The sequence below is a fragment of the Phalangium opilio genome, unplaced genomic scaffold (genome assembly GCF_054372755.1).
Source record: "Phalangium opilio isolate 3A_F unplaced genomic scaffold, DU_Popi_V2 ptg000024l_1, whole genome shotgun sequence".
NCBI classification, from domain to species: Eukaryota; Metazoa; Arthropoda; class Arachnida; order Opiliones; family Phalangiidae; genus Phalangium; species Phalangium opilio.
The window spans coordinates 6082054-6101463 of NW_028324155.1; the positions used below are offsets into that span (position 1 = coordinate 6082054).

The following is a 19410-nucleotide window of genomic DNA, read 5'->3' on the forward strand; positions in this document are numbered from 1 at the left end:
AAGGGTTGAACTATCTAAATATTTATTAATTTTCTATACGTATATACTTATGTCACATAACATTTTTATTTCTACCAGTGTTGACACACTTTTCTACTGAGCATTTTCGACCCATTTTAAAATTTAATACATTTTCACATTATGTGTTACTTTAATAACTAATAACATATAATTCTCAAGTAAAAACACGCATTTAATAAGAAACTGATCAATATTCCATTTATTAAATATCAAATTTTATTTATTAGGCTCCACTTACTGTTTTTCAATTACCTAACTTTCATATTTGGCGCTTTACTTCTTCCTAAGCCTAATTTTCAAACTCAAGCTGCGGCGATTTTGCGGGGCGCTTTCCCGCAAAAACGTGGGAAATTCTTTTAAGCTTCTCACGTAAGGCGACAGATGGCGCTAGCGACTAATGATAAAGTAATGAAATTAAACGAATCCGAGTACGCGAGGAGGAAATTCAACAAAAACTCTAGAAATACATATATTAGAACTCAATGGTTGCGGTTTCTGTTTGGGATGATGGACCCTAAAAGGCACACCTTTCACAACAGCACACTTTTCACAACGCCTAAAAATACCTATTTCGCATCACCTTTCAAAAGTTGTTTTTTATCACACTGCTAATTCCCGCAAATACAAAGAATTAACATAAGCATTAAAGTAAGCACTGAAGTAAGTCAACTAACACCGCCGGTACACACTTATTTTAATGAAATCAACAAAAACATGAAGGAACGAATTTATTTTATTAAAATCCTAAAAAAAAACATATTCCTAGAAAGACCGAAGCGCGTAAGTTGGAAATCCGCGGCCGCGCCGGCACACCTTCTTTTCACAACCGGTACGGGAGGGACTCGTTTCCCCGTCGACTCCGTCGACTCAAGGCGGCGTGCCAAGGCTTAGGAAAAGGCACACCTTTTCAGCTTCGAGAATCTAACGCCAGGTAGCGCGCTCATTTCACTTAGACCAATGGGGTAATCCAGCCACTCTCAAGCGCCAAATTTAAATCGTTCAAACTCATTTTTCAAGTAAAGGAACCAAAAACTAATATTTCTCGCTTATTTTACGCTTCAAGTCGTTCTTGTACTATCCCATCACACCTGTCTTTTCTTTCACAACCTCTTCCGATACTAGCACACCTTTTTCATTTACTCCCAGCACACCTATACTTTCTTTCACAACCTCTTCCGATTGCACACCCGGCACACTTTTTCTTAAACTATTCCAGATCACCTGTCTATTCTTTCACAACCTCTTCCGATACTAGCACACCTTTTTTATTTACTCCCAGGACACCTATACTTTCTTTCACAACCCCTTCCGATACTAGCACACCTTTTTTATTTACTCCCAGGACACCTATACTTTCTTTCACAACCCCTTCCGATACTAGCACACCTTTTTCATTTACTCCCAGCACACCTATACTTTCTTTCACAACCCCTTCCGATACTAGCACACCTTTTTCATTTACTCCCAGGACACCTATACTTTCTTTCACAACCCCTTCCGATACTAGCACACCTTTTTTATTTACTCCCAGGACAACTATACTTTCTTTCACAACCCCTTCCGATACTAGCACACCTTTTTCATTTACTCCCAGAACACCTATACTTTCTTTCACAACCCCTTCCGATACTAGCACACCTTTTTCATTTACTCCCAGAACACCTATACTTTCTTTCACAACCCCTTCCGATACTAGCACACCTTTTTCATTTACTCCCAGAACACCTATACTTTCTTTCACAACCCCTTCCGATACTAGCACACCTTTTTCATTTACTCCCAGAACACCTATACTTTCTTTCACAACCCCTTCCGATACTAGCACACCTTTTTCATTTACTCCCAGCACACCTATACTTTCTTTCACAACCCCTTCCGATACTAGCACACCTTTTTCATTTACTCCCAGCACACCTATACTTTCTTTCACAACCCTTTCCGATACTAGCACAACTGGCACACCTTTTACTTACACTATTCCAGAACACCTGTCTATTCTTTCACAACTTCTTCCTATACTAGCACCCCTATCTCATACACTCCCAGCACACCTGTCTACTTTTTCACAAGCCGGCAAAACTCCTATCACTCCGGCGAAAAACTCTCTCCTTTCCCGGTAAAGTAATCCTTAGCTTAAGTTTTGCGACAGCTGGAAAATCCGCGCCGGCACACCTTCTTTTCACAACGGCCTGAACTTGAGCAAGCCCTTCGCCGGTACCCATCCCTATGAAAAGCCCTGCTTCGCGTAAGCGAGGCGCTTCTTATGAGTGCGCGCCGCGCACACCTACTTTCACAACGGCCAGGAACCATAAGCAATTTTCGCTCGGAATACCCGTGGAACACCGAGGCTTAGCAAAACACTAAACGGCACACCTTTTCAGCTTCGAGAATCTAACGCAAGGTAGCGCGCTCATTTCACTTAGACCAATGGTGTAATCCAGCCACTCTCAAGCGCCAAATTTAAATCGTTCAAAGTCATTTTTCAATGTAAAGGAACCAAAAATTAATGTTTCTCGCTTATTTTAAGCTTCGAGTAGTTCTTGTACTATTCCAGCATGCCTGTCGATTCTTTCATAACCTCTTTCTATACTAGCACACCTTGTTTTCTATTCCCAGCACACCTGTATTTTCTTTCACACCTTTTTCTTCTACTATTCTAGTACACCTGTCTTTTCTTTCACAACCTCTTCCGATATTAGCACACCTTTTTCTTCTACTATTCCAGCACACCTGTCTAATTTTTCACAAGCCGGCAAAACTAAGTTCTATTCAGTTTTCACATTTCTTCAATCCTAGCACACCTCGATATTATAATTTGACAGCACACCATATCTTTTAGTTTTATCTTGAAGTTTATTTTTTCAAAGGCTAGTGGGTGAGGGTCATAGGGGTGCTATCATACTATGATATGGAGATGAAGAATGGCGTGAAAACTAAAAAATAGGTGTACTGTCGTACTTTAAGCTTGAGGCATGGATAAAGAATGCGCGTGAGGGAATTTGTTTTCACGCTATAGGATAGGCAACTCCCTATCTCGAGCGACAGCTTATTCTGTATATACTCTGTTACAACATCGGTTGTCAGCACGCGCAAAGCTGGGACTCTTTGTAATCTAGCCTTGCGCGTGCTGACAAGAGACAAAAAACTTCAGGATATTTTAAACGATTTTAAATCCTGAAGATCCTGAAGTTTTTTCTCTCTTGTCAGCACGCGCAAAGTTAGATTACATAGAGACCTAGCTTTGCGCGTGCTGACAACCAATGTTGTAACAGAGTATATACAGAATAAGCTGTCGTTCGAGATAGGGAGTTGCCGATCCTATAGCGTGAAAACAAATTTCCGCACGCGCATTCTTTATCCATGGTTGAGGTGTGCGAGGATTGAAGGATGCTGTGAAAACTAAAAAATAGGTGTGCTGTCATACTATAAGGTTGAGGTGTGCGGGGATTGAAGACTGCTATGAAAAACATGAAGATAGGTGTCTTGATACATTCATATCAAACTCAAATACGTAGTAAAAAGTTTTTGAACGATTTAAATTTGGCGCTTGAGTGGCTTGACTACCTCATTGGTCGAAAGGAATAAAAAGCGCTCGTCGCGGTAGACTCTCGAAGCTGAAAAGGTGTGCCTTTTAGTGTATTGCTAAGCCTTGGTATTTCAAGGGAAAATTGCCTTATGGTGCATGGCCGTTGTGAAAGTAGGTGTGCGCTGCGCGCACTTATAACAAGTGCGTCGCTTACGCGAAGCCTGGGCTTATTATAGGGATGGGTACCGGCAGAAGTATATAATACTTCTCTTCGAGAGAAGTGTACCACAAAGCTGGGTGAGTGTAACGTCACTCTTCCCAACATCGGAACACTTAGAGCAAGGTTACTAAACCGAATCACATACACGATAAATAGTTCCCTCTTCATTACTCTATTAGCGTTTAAATATTTGGCAAGACGCGCTTGTGCAATTTGTCCCACGTCAAGACGAGGTTTGTGGGATGATTGCTGGGGATTTAGTGCCAAACAACTATTGAATTCACTTTACGGTGCGATGCCCATTTGTAGATTGATGAGTGGGAAAGCAAACTAAAAGGGTTAGCCTGGGAAGAATGACGTTACATAACTAAAGCGTTAAGAGGATACAGAGTGTCATCCTTCTTCTATTATCCCCTTCTGGTACCGGCTAAGGGAAAGGTGTAGGTGTGCAAGTTTTACCCGTTGTGAATGGGATGTTTGCCGGCATTGGGATCCTTTGATAGTGTAAGATCGAGGTGTGCTAGCTTTGAAAGAAGGTGTGAAAAACCAAAAGATAGGTGTGTAGATCATATTATTAGATCGAGGTGTGCCAGGTTGGAACTTGAAAAAAAGGTCTGAAAAACTAAAAGATATGGTGCGCTGTCAAATTATAATATCGAGGTGTGCTAGGATTGAAGAAATGTGAAAACTGAATAGAACCAGAAGGGGATAATAGAAGAAGGATGACACTCTGTATCCTCTTAATGCTTTAATTATGTAACGTCATTCTTCCCAGGCTCACCCTTTTAGTTTGCTTTCCCGCTCATCAAACTACAAATGGGCATCGTACTGTAAGGTGAATTTGGCACTAAATCCCCAACAATCATCCCACAAACCTCGTCTTGACGTGGGACAAAAATGCGCAAGTGCGTCTGGCCAAATATTTAATCGCTAATAAAGTAATGATGAGGGAACTATTTATCGCGTATGTGATTCGTTTTAGTAACCTTGCTCTAAATGATCCGATGTTGGGAAGAGTGACGTTACACTTACCCCGCTTTGTGGTACATCTCTCTCGGAGAGAAGTATTATATACTTCTGATAGAACTTAGTTTTGCCGGCTTGTGAAAAATTAGACAGGTGTGCTGGAATAGTAGAAGAAAAAGGTGTGCTAATATCGGAAGAGGTTGTGAAAGAAAAGACAGGTGTACTAGAATAGTAGAAGAAAAAGGTGTGAAAGAAAATACAGGTGTGCTGGGAATAGAAAACAAGGTGTGCTAGTATAGAAAGAGGTTATGAAAGAATCGACAGGCATGCTGGAATAGTACAAGAACTACTCGAAGCTTAAAATAAGCGAGAAACATTAATTTTTGGTTCCTTTACATTGAAAAATGACTTTGAACGATTTAAATTTGGCGCTTGAGAGTGGCTGGATTACACCATTGGTCTAAGTGAAATGAGCGCGCTACCTTGCGTTAGATTCTCGAAGCTGAAAAGGTGTGCCGTTTAGTGTTTTGCTAAGCCTCGGTGTTCCACGGGTATTCCGAGCGAAAATTGCTTATGGTTCCTGGCCGTTGTGAAAGTAGGTGTGCGCGGCGCGCACTCATAAGAAGCGCCTCGCTTACGCGAAGCAGGGCTTTTCATAGGGATGGGTACCGGCGAAGGGCTTGCTCAAGTTCAGGCCGTTGTGAAAAGAAGGTGTGCCGGCGCGGATTTTCCAGCTGTCGCAAAACTTAAGCTAAGGATTACTTTACCGGGAAAGGAGAGAGTTTTTCGCCGGAGTGATAGGAGTTTTGCCGGCTTGTGAAAAAGTAGACAGGTGTGCTGGGAGTGTATGAGATAGGGGTGCTAGTATAGGAAGAAGTTGTGAAAGAATAGACAGGTGTTCTGGAATAGTGTAAGTAAAAGGTGTGCCAGTTGTGCTAGTATCGGAAAGGGTTGTGAAAGAAAGTATAGGTGTGCTGGGAGTAAATGAAAAAGGTGTGCTAGTATCGGAAGGGGTTGTGAAAGAAAGTATAGGTGTGCTGGGAGTAAATGAAAAAGGTGTGCTAGTATCGGAAGGGGTTGTGAAAGAAAGTATAGGTGTTCTGGGAGTAAATGAAAAAGGTGTGCTAGTATCGGAAGGGGTTGTGAAAGAAAGTATAGGTGTTCTGGGAGTAAATGAAAAAGGTGTGCTAGTATCGGAAGGGGTTGTGAAAGAAAGTATAGGTGTTCTGGGAGTAAATGAAAAAGGTGTGCTAGTATCGGAAGGGGTTGTGAAAGAAAGTATAGGTGTTCTGGGAGTAAATGAAAAAGGTGTGCTAGTATCGGAAGGGGTTGTGAAAGAAAGTATAGTTGTCCTGGGAGTAAATAAAAAAGGTGTGCTAGTATCGGAAGGGGTTGTGAAAGAAAGTATAGGTGTCCTGGGAGTAAATGAAAAAGGTGTGCTAGTATCGGAAGGGGTTGTGAAAGAAAGTATAGGTGTGCTGGGAGTAAATGAAAAAGGTGTGCTAGTATCGGAAGGGGTTGTGAAAGAAAGTATAGGTGTCCTGGGAGTAAATAAAAAAGGTGTGCTAGTATCGGAAGGGGTTGTGAAAGAAAGTATAGGTGTCCTGGGAGTAAATAAAAAAGGTGTGCTAGTATCGGAAGAGGTTGTGAAAGAATAGACAGGTGATCTGGAATAGTTTAAGAAAAAGTGTGCCGGGTGTGCAATCGGAAGAGGTTGAGAAAGAAAGTATAGGTGTGCTGGGAGTAAATAAAAAAGGTGTGCTAGTATCGGAAGGGGTTGTGAAAGAAAGTATAGGTGTCCTGGGAGTAAATAAAAAAGGTGTGCTAGTATCGGAAGAGGTTGTGAAAGAATAGACAGGTGATCTGGAATAGTTTAAGAAAAAGTGTGCCAGGTGAGCTATCGGAAGGGGTTGTGAAAGAAAGTATAGGTGTGCTGGGAGTAAATGAAAAAGGTGTGCTAGTATCGGAAGAGGTTGTGAAAGAAAAGACAGGTGTGATGGGATAGTACAAGAACGACTTGAAGCGTAAAATAAGCGAGAAATATTAGTTTTTGGTTCCTTTACTTGAAAAATGAGTTTGAACGATTTAAATTTGGCGCTTGAGAGTGGCTGGATTACCCCATTGGTCTAAGTGAAATGAGCGCGCTACCTGGCGTTAGATTCTCGAAGCTGAAAAGGTGTGCCTTTTCCTAAGCCTTGGCACGCCGCCTTGAGTCGACGGAGTCGACGGGGAAACGAGTCCCTCCCGTACCGGTTGTGAAAAGAAGGTGTGTCGGCGCGGCCGCGGATTTCCAACTTACGCGCTTCGGTCTTTCTAGGAATATGTTTTTTTTTAGGATTTTAATAAAATAAATTCGTTCCTTCATGTTTTTGTTGATTTCATTAAAATAAGTGTGTACCGGCGGTGTTAGTTGACTTACTTCAGTGCTTACTTTAATGCTTATGTTAATTCTTTGTATTTGCGGGAATTAGCAGTGTGATAAACAACACTAACTAGTTTTTAGTATGTGCGGGGGGCATATTGCATTGTGATAAAAAACGACTTTTGAAAGGCGATGCGAAATAGGTATTTTTAGGCGTTGTGAAAAGTGTGCTGTTGTGAAAGGTGTGCCTTTTAGGGTCCATCTTTGGGATATAGTGGTTCGTTTACATTTCTTTTAATTAGAGTAAAGCTAAATTAACAAGCATCTATATAATACATTTCTTGAATTTTTAATTAGTTATATGGTCTATTATTGAAACCTAACTCAAGATGGATCAACAAGAGGAAGATGAGTTAGCTGGCACTTTAATTGTTAGTTGTGGCTCAATGTCAGCTGAAGAATTAACTAAAAGTAAGCAACTAAATATGAGTTTTAATGACTATATTTATCAATTAACTCATTGTTTATTTGATATTTAAATTTCCCAGTGATTTTAGACACTAATGAATTACCAGAACCCCGTCAAATACACAATTTGGTTAAAGCTTATCCATGGAATATCCAAACCAAATATTATTCTGCCAATTCATACCTGTTTGTAACAGAAGAGAAAAACCTAATTAGTGAAAACTTTGCGGAAGGAGTGCAAGCTGTAGTCATACATTATGACTCAACCTCTGTGAGTTTTCATTTCCCATTAATTAATAATTAGATCTAATTAAGTTAATTATCAAAAGATTGATAGTTTAAAAGATGCAAAAGCATGGCAAACTTTCATAGATCATTTCTCACCTGAAGTTCAAATTTTAACTTGCAAAAATTTCTCTAAAATCAAACCAGAAGATGGTAGATTTTCCTTAATTAAAAATAGATATTTTTGGGTTTAGTCCTAATTAGTAATTAACTAATTATCTAAATCTCCTTAGAAAACATTTTGTCAAAGTCTAAGGTTTTAGATTGGTGTTTAAAGAACCAGTATGAACTGGTAGAACTTTTTCCTGAAGAACTAATTGATGATGAAGATGGTTTGTAAACTAATGATCAAATGTAAGTTTTTAATTTTAATTAAAAACTACTCATTAGCTGAAGATGATTTTAAAGAAACAACAGGAATTAAGAGAGTTATTCAAGCATTACACGCAGTTATGTGGCCTAATATGGAATTGAAAGAAAATCCCACAATAAAAGCTTCGGAACGTTTAGAAAGATTACTTCAAGAGCAAGATGGTAATTAACTAATTAAACATTAATTTAATTATTGTTTAATTTAATTTAATTTAATCTAATCCAATTTAAAATAGAGAATCTATCCAAAGAACTACAGGATTTGAATCTAAATGAAGAGGATCAAACTCAAAGTGAAAATCAAGCCAGCATTAATGTTGGTAAATAAATAAATATAATTAATTTGATAATTAATTAAATTAATTAAATTAATTTGTGTGATTTATTTCAAGATACTCTGATAGATGAAGATAGAGCGGTATTTGAGGCCCTTGAAACTGAAGGTTTAGAATCTTTTGAAGATCTTTTTGGCAGATTTCAAGACATGAAAGGTAAATATAAATATACCAGCAAGATGGCTTCCATCCGTCGTCTGCTTATATTCACTTAAGCCTAGGCTTATTAATGTTAAAAATTACTTGTAGAAAAAGCAAAAAATCTTCAGGGGGAAGATAGAAAACAGTATGCTGAAAAAGTATGCCTACTCTTTATTTTAATTAAGCTATGAAGTCCTAATCCTAATTATTATGATTAGCAATAAATAATTAAGCCTACAAATAATTTCAAAGGTAGCAATTGCTTTTTGGAAAGCCATGGGTGGTGATGAGGATGAAATTGCTGGTTTAAGTGGTGACTCCAGTGATTAAAATAAAATAAAATAAAAAATGCAATGTTGTAATTAATTATTCCAAAAATAAATAAGAAAAAAATGTTTTAGTTTATTAAGTCTTTAAAAAGTTTACAAATCAAACTGAGATAACATGGCTTCATCATCAGAATTAATTTCCATCAATTCTTCTTCATTATCAACATTATTTTTGGCATTTTTAGTGGGTGGTTCTGGTTCAATAGTTTCAGAAGTATTTGCTTCATGAGTGGGTGGTGGTTCAACTTCAGTAGTTCCTGAAGTATTTGCTTCATGAGTGGGTGGTTCAACTTCAATAGTTTCAGAAGTATTTGCTTCATGAGTAGGTGGTGGTTCAACTTCAGTAGTTCCTGAAGTATTTGTTTCATGAATGGTAGTTCTTGGAGATGGAGAGTTGATTTCCGGATTTTCCTCATCATTTTTGGCATTCGTATTTTCCATTTCCGAGTTGTTCAGGGAATCCAAGGATTGATTTTGCAATAAGGAATTTCTTTCTTGAGTTTTTCTCCTTCTTTCAGCTGCTAGTTTCTTATTTCTTTCAATTCTTTGACGTACTTCTTCACTCAAAACCTGGAAAAGATCAAAGCATCGTTAACAAAATTATATTTAATTTTATAATAGTCTTCTTACATTTGTTGTGGATGTATTAGCTGAGTTGTCATCACTGATTACAGCTTGGATACCACTATCATCTCTAGTTCTCTCTTGTCTTAATAATTCCTCAAAGGGATCAACTGCAATATTATTTTCCTCTCTTTCATCTCCACTTTCTTCTCTACTAACAAAATCTTCATTCAAAATTGGCAGATCCAATCTCATCTTTGCTATGCAAACTTTGACAGGTTTTTTAGATCCTAGTTTCTCTATTTTTTCAATAACTTGGTCAAAGGGTTGACTAGGATATAATCTATGAGCCCAATGTTCTAATTTGTACATAAGTAGATCCAAATCTTCCTTCTATATTGCGGGAAATTAGATTAATTAATTAATTAATTAATAGATTAGGCAAGTATAAATTAATTAACCCAGGTACCTCATGTTTCTTTCCCTTAAATTTGACATTTTCAAATAATTTAGGTAGAATAGGTATTCCCCTTGGACCACATAGCCTAAATTGAATTAATTTCCATTAAAATCTTGCCCCTATAATATTTAATGTATAAACTTACCTATCAGGATCAAGTTTAACGTGGGGTCTAATTTTTTTTATCTTTTTAACTTCTTTCTTTGACTTGTCACCTTCATTTTCCCCTTCTGCTTCATTTCCATCATTATCTTGATTGTCATTTGCATTTTCCTCTCTTGTTTCTCCCGTTTCGCCATCACTACCTTCAAGCAGCTCATTTTCTAAGTTATCGTCAAATATTTCCTCGTCCATTTATGTTAAATAATAATTAGTTTAACAGTAAAACGAGTTAAGCCTATTTAAGCACGTGAGTATTTCCCGCCAAAACTCTTCGTTGTTATCTATGGTTGTTATTGTTTTGACGTCACCGCTAAATTGACGGGAGGGAAATAAGAAAAAAAATGTTTTACGCCCCCTGAAGCTGCGCATTGGTTGGTAGTTTTGCGCTTTCCTCTAGGATGCAAAGTTCAGGGTTGCCATATTGGGCGGGAAAGCCGCCAATTGGGCTTCTGGCTGGAAATGGTTTCATTTTGTTTTGAGTTTTAAAAATGGTGTCAGTATAGAATATGCATTGGAATTTCTAAATGAAAAACAAATTTCAAATTTTCACGATAAAATTTTGGCTTGTTGTTGGGCTCGATAGCCTAGATCTTAGGCAGTTTTTGGGCTTCTTTTCGAAATACCGATTGGCGGTTTTTTGGGCTTGTTTCCAATTTGATTTTGGCGGGTTGAAGGTTTTCAATCTGGCATCCCTGGCAAAGTTGCGAACATGTAAATTCTTCGCCGAAAGTTGCGTTTTTTGTTCCAATATAATTATAATTAATCAACAAACGTTTAAGGAGGTAATAATTATCAAATTTAACTCTTGAAACTCAGTTTTAGGTGTTAAATTCTGTTTTATATCGGTATTAAAGGAGAGTAAACGTAAACTGTTACTGAAAACCTAGGCTTAAGTTTTAGAAAGGTTAAAGAAAGACTTCAGTTAATTTTGTTTGATTACTTTATCCTTTGTAATGTTTATTTCTTGGAGTTTATTGTTACGTATACGCGTAAATAAAAGAGCGGTTAGTAACCTATAGCTTAGGCAAATTCCGCCATGCCACTTTTTAAAAAGAAGAAACAAGAACTAACTAAAACTAACAGTCAAGGTGGAAGTGTCACTGGTAAGTCAAAAGTTCAAAACCCGTCATTTCTACCATAGATTAAGTTCTAATAGTTAAAGTTTTCGTTTTATAATGTTTAATTTAAGCAGTACAAGGTTTATCTCAAATAATTCATAATGGCGCTGTTGGCATTGCTTGGAAATCAGTGCCAGCAACGGATACTGTTTCAAGCATGGCATCAGTTTCTACAGGTTTGTCCGGACTTTTAAATGAGATTGAGAAAAATTGGCTGTAAATTTCCTTAATTAATTAATTTTAGCCGAATCCACTTACGATCCACATCTCCGCATGCGCACAAAATCGCGTTTATCAAAAACACTCCAAGAATTTTTAGATGATCACGGAGCTTTGGCTTATTTTATTCAATTCATGGACTTAGAGGGGGCCAAACATTTAGTGAAATTTTGGCTAGAAGTCCAGAGTTTCCGTTCCGCCACTTTAATGAGAACCGCTAAGGTTCCGTCTGATAATTCTTCTTCCCCTTCCGCTATTAAAAGGACAAAGTGTAATAATAAAAATGCCAAATCAGTGAGCTTCCAACTTGATGAAAACCTTGAAAAAAAACGAAACAAACCCTCGAATAGTGATAGAAACTCTTCCTTGGACGATTCAGACACTCTTTCCAATGATTCCACACCAGTTTTTAGCGATAGTGAAGTAGATAAAAGTGATATTAGTAATAGTAGTAGTGGTGGCATTAATGTTAAAACTGAAGGCAACGAATTATCAAGTCAAGGTGAAAGGTCACAAGGCACTAAAAGGAAAACGAGTAAGATGACCACATCTTCTTCTCCACCTCCTCTTTGTAGTTCGCAACTTTACACTTGAAGAAAATTAAATGAATTATAATATTTAGGTAGTGAACAAGATGCAATGCATATTTTTAAAAAATACATTGCCAATGATGCTCCGTGTTCTGTAGGTGTTACTGAAGAAATAAGGAACAAATTATTAGGTTAGATCTTCTTAAAGGGAGGGTGAAGTAGAAGATCAAGTGATTTTTTATCGATTCTTCTACTAATTATAAGACCAGTCTGCATAGTGAAACATCCAGGAAATACCAACTCCGAATGATTTTAAAATTCAAATTAGGTTCAGATTTTAAGGATAATTTTAAAGAAGGTCCTCCGGCCAATCGCGTAACGCCCTGCCTTTTTATTAATAAAATTCTCGTGGCACGTTCCGTATCGAATGAAATTTATCACGAGATTTGATAAAATTCGCGCGCAACGTGACAATCGTGGCGCGAGACATGGAACGTGCCACGAGAATTTTGTTAACAAAAAGGCAGGGCGTTACGTGATTGGTCGGAAGTCCTTGTTTAAAATTGTCCTTTAAATCTGAACCTAATTTGAATTTTAAAATCATTCGGAATTGGTATTTCCTGAATATTTCACTATGCAGACTGGTCTTATAATTAGTAGAAGAATCGATAAAAAATCACTTGATTTTCTACTTCACCCTCCCTTTAAGTCTATTATTATTAGTCTTATTAGTCCTTTCTGACACATTTATCTTAATTAAATAGAAAATTTAGGTCAAACTAACGAAGTTAAAATTGATCCTGAATGTTTCACTGAAGCTCAAAATTTTGTCTATGACAAAATGGAAGAAAGCTATTTCCCAAATTTTTTAAGAAGTAGTTTTCATTGTAAACATCAAGTTGATATGTTAACAACGGAACAGGTGTTTTTAGCTGATATTCTGTATAATGATTCCACCCTTTTTTATTTTATGGAGGTAAATACATTACTTAATTCCCCCGATTATAAATAATTAAGTTAGGATTAATATTAATATTAATTAATATAGTTTATGGAACAAGAAGGTGTTAGACATTTAGTTGACTTTCTTTTAATGGCTGAAAACTTCCGAACTCAGCTTTTAGCCAAAAGAGAATCGGGTTATGATATAGAACAAGCTCAAGATGATGCCATGGTCATTTATGACAAGTAAATTTAATTAAATTTAAACGGCATTAAGCGAATTAATTAGTTAATTAAATAAAATACTTGGAAAACCTTCAGGTACTTTTCACTTCAAGCCACTAGTCCTTTAGGTTTAAGTGATCAAATAAGGTTTGAGTTGGAGCAAAATATTTGCACCGAAACTGGTCTTCAACCCGATTGCTTTGTCAAACCAGTTATGATTCTCCTTCAGTATATCGAAAAAGTAATTAATGCTTTTTTTTTTTTTTTGGCTAAATTAGCCTTATTCCTGATCAGCGCCACCTAGCCATAGCGGCGACTTTGAGAACTACTGTAATCGGCAAGCCAATCAGATGTCGCTAAAATCTGGTGACGTCACTGACGGGCACTCTCGGGGTTTTACCAAAATGATGTCACCAGATTTTAGCGACATCTGATTGGCTTGACGATTACAGTAGTTCTCAAAGTCGCCGCTATGGCTAGGTGGCGCTGATCAGGAATAAGGCTAATTGAAGAATAGCCCCTGCTCATCCAAATTTAATAAATCATATACCAAATGAAAGCTTACGCCTTCCTCTATTCATTGCACACCATTATAATGAGCGCAAACAATAATTAACATTAAAAAACTTATTATATATATATAGCAGTGCCAAAGGCTTTGCCGGGACTCGCTGTGATGGGTTAGGTTAGGTTAGGTTAGGTTAGGTTAGGTGCGTTTTGTATTTTTAAAAATGCGATTTTAATGTTAATTATTGTTTGCGCTCACTATAATTGTGTGCAATGAATAGAGGAAGGCGTAAGCTTTCATTTGGTATATGATTTATTAAGTTTGGAAGAGCAGGGGCTATTCTTCAATTTTGCCGCTTTATTAATTACTATAATTACTAATAAATTTAATAATAATTAACTTAATGTCTAAATTTTGTTTTAGACATACCTGCCACAATTCCTAAGTAGTCAACTCTATTTCAAATATTTATCAGAATGTATTGTGACAATACAAACAAATGGGCTCTTGCATGGCCATAGAAAACGTTCCGGGAGTGATAGTAGCAGCAGCGAAATTAGTTCTTTGTCTCAACAGACTCATCAAAACACTCTTTTAGCCATGGATAGTAAACAACCTGGCAATCCAGCCAATAAAAATAAACCTGTTAAGGGAATTATGGGGGAAAATGATATGAGGATAGATGTGGGACAGTTTGATCCTGATGCTCTATGGAAAAGAAATATGTCAGGGTAATTAGTTAATTTTAATTAGTTACTTAATTATAAGTTTGTTATAATATTTTTTTTAAATTATTATGGGTTTTTTTTTTTTTTCAGGAAATTACAAATGGCCAGGGTTGATAAATATGGGAAACTCTATTCAGAATTTGAACCTGAACCTGAAAGAAAGCATAGTAAGTTTTTAATTTTAATTTTTTTAGAAATTTAATTCTTGTAGGTGTAAGTGTAAGTGTGGGAAGGAATTGGTTGTTTAATTTAAATCGTTTTTAATCAGGTTCCAAATTAACAAAAGCCGTCTTAAAACTAGTGAATTGGGAAGATGATAAGGTGATTTATTTAGTTTATTTAATAGTTTTTATTTTTTAACCTTTTATAATTTGCGTCATTAAGAAATTAATTTTGACAGTGTTCAGGTAAGTCGCGGTTATATTCAGCCCCTCCAATATTGTAAGGAGGGCTGATCATAAGTAAAGTTCGGTATACTAGGCCTATGACCAGGGTGGGAAATAAGGATTTTTTTAAAACTGGACATTGGGCCAGCAACCCCCCTGGCCTGGAATAAATAAACTGGTCCATGACCATTGACCAGGGCGCGTCTTCTGCTAAACTAAAGAAGTGGGTAATTAAAATAGTTCAGATATTGTCTGGACCCTGGTTACCCTAGAATTTTCTTAGTGGTCCTGTGGACCACTGACCCCCCTCCGATTTAATTTTTAAACTGGTCCAGGCAATTTTTAAACTGGTCATTTGCCCTGTGCCAGTGCCTTATTTCCCACGCTGCCTATGACGTCTGTGAGTTAGCTGAGGGGCAGGGCCGGAAATAAGCTAAATAAATCTTTCATAGGACTGGAAATTTATAGGATGGTGCAAAAATAAAAAAGGGTGTCAGCTAACAAAATTTATTGGTCAAATGTCCAGTGACCCCTTAGTTTAAAAAAAAATTATGGACATTTTATTGGACAGTGTCCTGTGCTTATTTCCAGCCTAAGTAGGCGATTCCAGCTAGGCCTAATTTAAGTTTAAATTTGTCACAACCATGAGGTCCTACTCGGTTTAAAAGCTCTGAGTTTTTATTAGTTGATTTAAGTTATTCAGAATATATTTAATATTAATTTAGTGAAGCTTTATTAGTAGTTAAGGATTTAGAAAAAGTAAAATTAGACCTGAAAGTGTCTTTTAGAAGTTTATGGACATGTAAGGCTTATCAAGCCCTAACGATTTTCAATGGCCAAGGCTTAGTGTTCAACTTCGAATTTTAGGCCTAGAACTTTAATATTAGGCATTATTCATAATAGTTTTTGCCATTTATGAGTCGCGTGTTAGATTTTAGCTTTTAAATTTACTGAAATCGATGTTTAGGGACAAGAAGCAATGGCATGGCAAGTTGCCGAGATGATTGTGAAGGATGTCTGTAGTTTAACATTAGGAAACAGCGAAAGTAATAAAGTTTATCAGGCAAAAACGCTACCGCCACTCTGATGTTTGCTCCTTAGTGGCCCCCCCTTTAAATTCCTCGTCCTTTTTGTGTGTTGTGAGACTGCGAACAATAACTTTGTTAAAAGTGTGTGAATTGAACTGAACTGAACTGAACAATGCGTGTGAACTTTTAAGTGAAGATAATGCGGTAAGTGAACTAAATAGACCTAAGTTATAGGATAAGTGACTTTAAAATATTCAAAATGGGATGCTGGGATCGCCACGTGAAACTTATAAAAAAAAAAGTCTAATTAATACTTAAGACTGAAAAATTGTCCACTAGTCGGCAATCTAATCTTTAAATTCTACAGGGGGGTGGGGGGGGGGGTTAAACGCCTAAAAAAATTATTTTAAGCTCCAAATATTACGAATTAGTTAAATATACCACTAATTAATAAACCGCAAATTTGACAATTTAAAATAATTAACATACTTGGATTGCCGGCATTAAATTGCAATAAAATCACTGAAAAAATATCATTCCTACATAAACCAGAGAAATTCTATGGTATTTAAGGTAATTTAGAAGCAAATTCTGGTAACTTAAATCCAAGTTACTTGATTTAAAATCTCAGGATTAAATTGCATAAAAAATTTAATCCATTTAACTCAGATTTAAATTTAATCTCAATCCCAACAAAAAACACAGCAACAAACCAATTCCGTTTTGATTTTCATTTGAATCTCCATTAAAAAAAAAATAAATAAATAAATCTAAATATCCCGCGTTAATTTTAAGTATTTATTTTTATCGGGGGTTAATTATTTATTTTATAGAAACTATAGAATTTATTGTAGTTCTAATAGTTATATATATATATTCAATGAAAAGGTGCTTTGTTGCCTTAAAAAGATTCTCTGATATGCGAAAATACCGGTTATAACAAAAGAAAAAAAACTCAGAAAAATGTAGGCAAATTATTATTTAATATTTATCCAGAATGGTTAAGTTTAGGTTGTGTATAAAAACCATCAATTTTAGTTTTAGTTATAGTTTATTGCCCTTGAAAAGTTGAAAAAAACAAACGTAAAATAACACTCTTTAAAAACAAACAAAACTATAAATAATACCACAGTTATTAAATTAATTTTTAATCAATTTAAAAATTAATTGAAAAATATCGCGTTTTTAGATCAAGCTGTATATATAATTTTTTTTTAAAAAAAATATCCGAGATAGGTCTTAAGAATTAATTACTAATAAGAGTAATGAACAAACTAAAATAGATTTAAACAAAAATAAGCAAATTTTTAAAGTTTGTTTATTGTATATAACGACGTTATAAGCTGTCAATTAAGTAAGTGTTGTAATAGGTTTTGTTTCTTCCTTTCCCTCTGTTTCGGAGATAGGAAATTATTGCGTTATATAAAACAAAGCAGATACAGGTTATCAGGAAAATTAAATTGTTTTCCAGAATTCGTTTGGTTGAATTATGTATTTCACATATCCATGACTAAATCCTGTTTCCCCCTTAATTCCAAGCCTAAGACTTAAAATAAGCCTATATACTTTTGGCGGGAAAATCGGGAACCACGCCACGTGTACGACAGACCAAGGGTTAGGTGTTCGCGTGCCGCTAAGCCTACTTCAACCCTAATTAAACTTACATTAAAGAACACTTTGTTTAGGTATTGAAACATAAACTTAACAGCATTCTTTCAACGCCATAAATCACCAGATAATGAAAACAGAGTTATTCTTTGGCATTTAATTCATTATAAACATTTTTTCCCGCTCAAGAATCTCTCCCACGTGGCAAGAAACCCGCCTTTTTTTAAAACCCTGAAATTTAAGGCTTCCATCGTAGACATTTCTTAATGTGTCTGGAATATTTTAGGCCTAGAAAAACGTAAGTAATGTTACGGGGGTTATCGCAAGCTGTTACCTGAAATTTGACCCCTTTTTTATATATATAATTTATAGGTAGACAGGTAATGTTTTAGTCTTTGGGATAAAGTTTTTCCATTATTTCCATCAAAAACAACTAGTTTTATCCACTTCTAGCTGCCAATTAGGTTTACCTTGAAAAATGATGTATTTTGTTCTCTCTAAGACTCCAACCGTGAGCGCCCTTTGTACTAGCTAGCTAGCGCACCACGGATGGTGGTTCGGTTTTTATACCTGTACAATGTAAGACCCTGAATGATGGAAGGAGAAATATCTAGAGTTAAAAATAAACACAACACTGCAGCAGGATGACAACAAAGGATATTTTTCCTTCTACCCTTTTTCTATTTTATTTTTCCCGTACCTTAAAGATGGTGGTAGCATCTGCGTTCGAAGTGTTTCGGTATTGAATAACCTCGGGCCCCTGCCTAACACGTGGCCCTAACGCTTATCAGAAACTCGTAAATAAAAGTGCTAAAAAGGAAAACATTCAGGACAGGGTTAAGGGGCAGTTGAACTTTGTATTTCTAGTTAATGATATGCGACGTCATTTGCGCAAATAGCACATGCGTATCTATTAAAGAGGTATGTAAAATCCCGTCCTGCAAAATTACGTAACTTTACTACTGACGTCATATTGACGTCATCGTGCGTGAGATTAATCATTAAACGATTGGTGCATGGTGAAGTTACGCTTATACTAAGTTAGTTACAAGCCATTCCGCGATCGACTTTTCAGCCCCTGGTATTTTGGGCAAGGACTTTTTTACCAGAGGCTCTGACTTAATGAATCCATCCTTTCAAGCTCTTTTCTTTCCTTGTAATATATTTATCATCCAATTTTATCCATGAGCAAGAACAGACCAGCACTTCATTCAGTCTAAACAAACTTACTTCATCCAAGTACTTGGGCAAAATTGGTACATTATTTAAACCAATGTATACATCGGGCTGTATATCATTTTAGTCATTAAGGGAAATTGAACTTGTGTACAGGGTGTTTCTGATAAGTCTGGTGGTATAAATTAAGGGGAATTGAGTAGAAAATGAAATTTCTATCTCCATTTTGTTTTGTTGTGTCAAGGGACACTGTTTTCGAGTTATAATTTGAGTGATAATCAACTTTACTTTAGAGTTGAAAGAACTCTATAAGTAAATAAAAAAACAACAACTTGGGAGCTATATATTTTAAAGATATGATAAACTCGCCCAGCCCACTTTCGCTGAGGGAAAAATATTTATGGCCAAGGAAAGATTTTGTTAAAGAGGATGAAGTAAATATAGCAACTATGATGAGAAAAAAGGAGCGGGCCCAAAGAGGTCGGACTAGATCTTAGGGAAAGGTTGATCTTAGAAGATTGACGTATTGATTATTGGTACTTATAGCACAGGGAGAGCGTCTTTCGGAAGCTAAAGCCAAAATCTTTCTACTCCTCCTCCCCAAAAAAGGATGAATTCTCTATACACACTTAATGAAATAGTCCATACTCGAAGCTTAAGCCCTTCACTGTCAAAAATATTTAGAAGAGAGATTGGATACTTAAGAATTTGAAACTATATAATTCCAATAC

General features: G+C 36.3%; 3 protein-coding genes and 1 long non-coding RNA gene across 5 annotated transcripts in view; 2 read left to right on the forward strand and 2 right to left on the reverse strand.

Annotated features, from left to right (window-relative positions):
* LOC149692448 (alpha- and gamma-adaptin-binding protein p34-like) overlaps positions 1–9101 on the forward strand; it is an 81194-nt gene extending 72093 nt beyond the window's left edge. The window contains exons 4-12 of the mRNA XM_089868213.1: positions 7453–7566; positions 7644–7834; positions 7893–8001; positions 8082–8180; positions 8239–8382; positions 8457–8540; positions 8613–8711; positions 8805–8854; positions 8949–9101. Coding sequence (XP_089724339.1) covers positions 7485–7566; positions 7644–7834; positions 7893–8001; positions 8082–8180; positions 8239–8382; positions 8457–8540; positions 8613–8711; positions 8805–8854; positions 8949–9026 — 936 coding nt within the window. The 5' untranslated portion in view covers positions 7453–7484 and the 3' untranslated portion in view covers positions 9027–9101. The remainder of the gene's footprint in view (positions 1–7452; positions 7567–7643; positions 7835–7892; positions 8002–8081; positions 8181–8238; positions 8383–8456; positions 8541–8612; positions 8712–8804; positions 8855–8948) is intronic.
* LOC149692453 (uncharacterized) lies at positions 9075–10486 on the reverse strand. Its single transcript, XM_089868212.1, has 4 exons — positions 10195–10486; positions 10059–10134; positions 9656–9982; positions 9075–9595 (listed from the first exon to the last, which is right to left on the reverse strand). The coding sequence occupies exons 1-4, from the start codon at positions 10401–10403 to the stop codon at positions 9119–9121; spliced, it is 1089 nt and encodes a 362-aa protein (XP_089724338.1). The 5' UTR covers positions 10404–10486; the 3' UTR covers positions 9075–9118.
* Positions 10487–10756: 270 nt separating this feature from the next.
* On the forward strand, positions 10757–17368 carry pkaap (A-kinase anchoring protein pkaap). Of its 2 annotated transcripts, none has more exons than XM_089868216.1 (11): positions 10757–11314; positions 11404–11505; positions 11574–12083; positions 12171–12269; positions 12843–13054; positions 13127–13266; positions 13342–13486; positions 14177–14484; positions 14572–14648; positions 14750–14802; positions 15835–17368. In XM_089868216.1, exons 1-11 carry the CDS (start codon positions 11248–11250, stop codon positions 15952–15954), a joined length of 1833 nt encoding a protein of 610 aa, XP_089724342.1. In that variant the 5' UTR covers positions 10757–11247; the 3' UTR covers positions 15955–17368. The 2 variants fall into 2 exon arrangements, with proteins under 2 accessions (XP_089724342.1, XP_089724341.1); XM_089868215.1 differs by having other exon boundaries at positions 10763–11314; positions 11401–11505.
* LOC149692455 (uncharacterized) lies at positions 17117–18589 on the reverse strand. The gene is made up of 2 exons (XR_016382691.1): positions 17974–18589; positions 17117–17791 (listed from the first exon to the last, which is right to left on the reverse strand). It is a non-coding gene; the product is annotated as an uncharacterized LOC149692455 (long non-coding RNA).
* Positions 18590–19410: the final 821 nt, after the last annotated feature.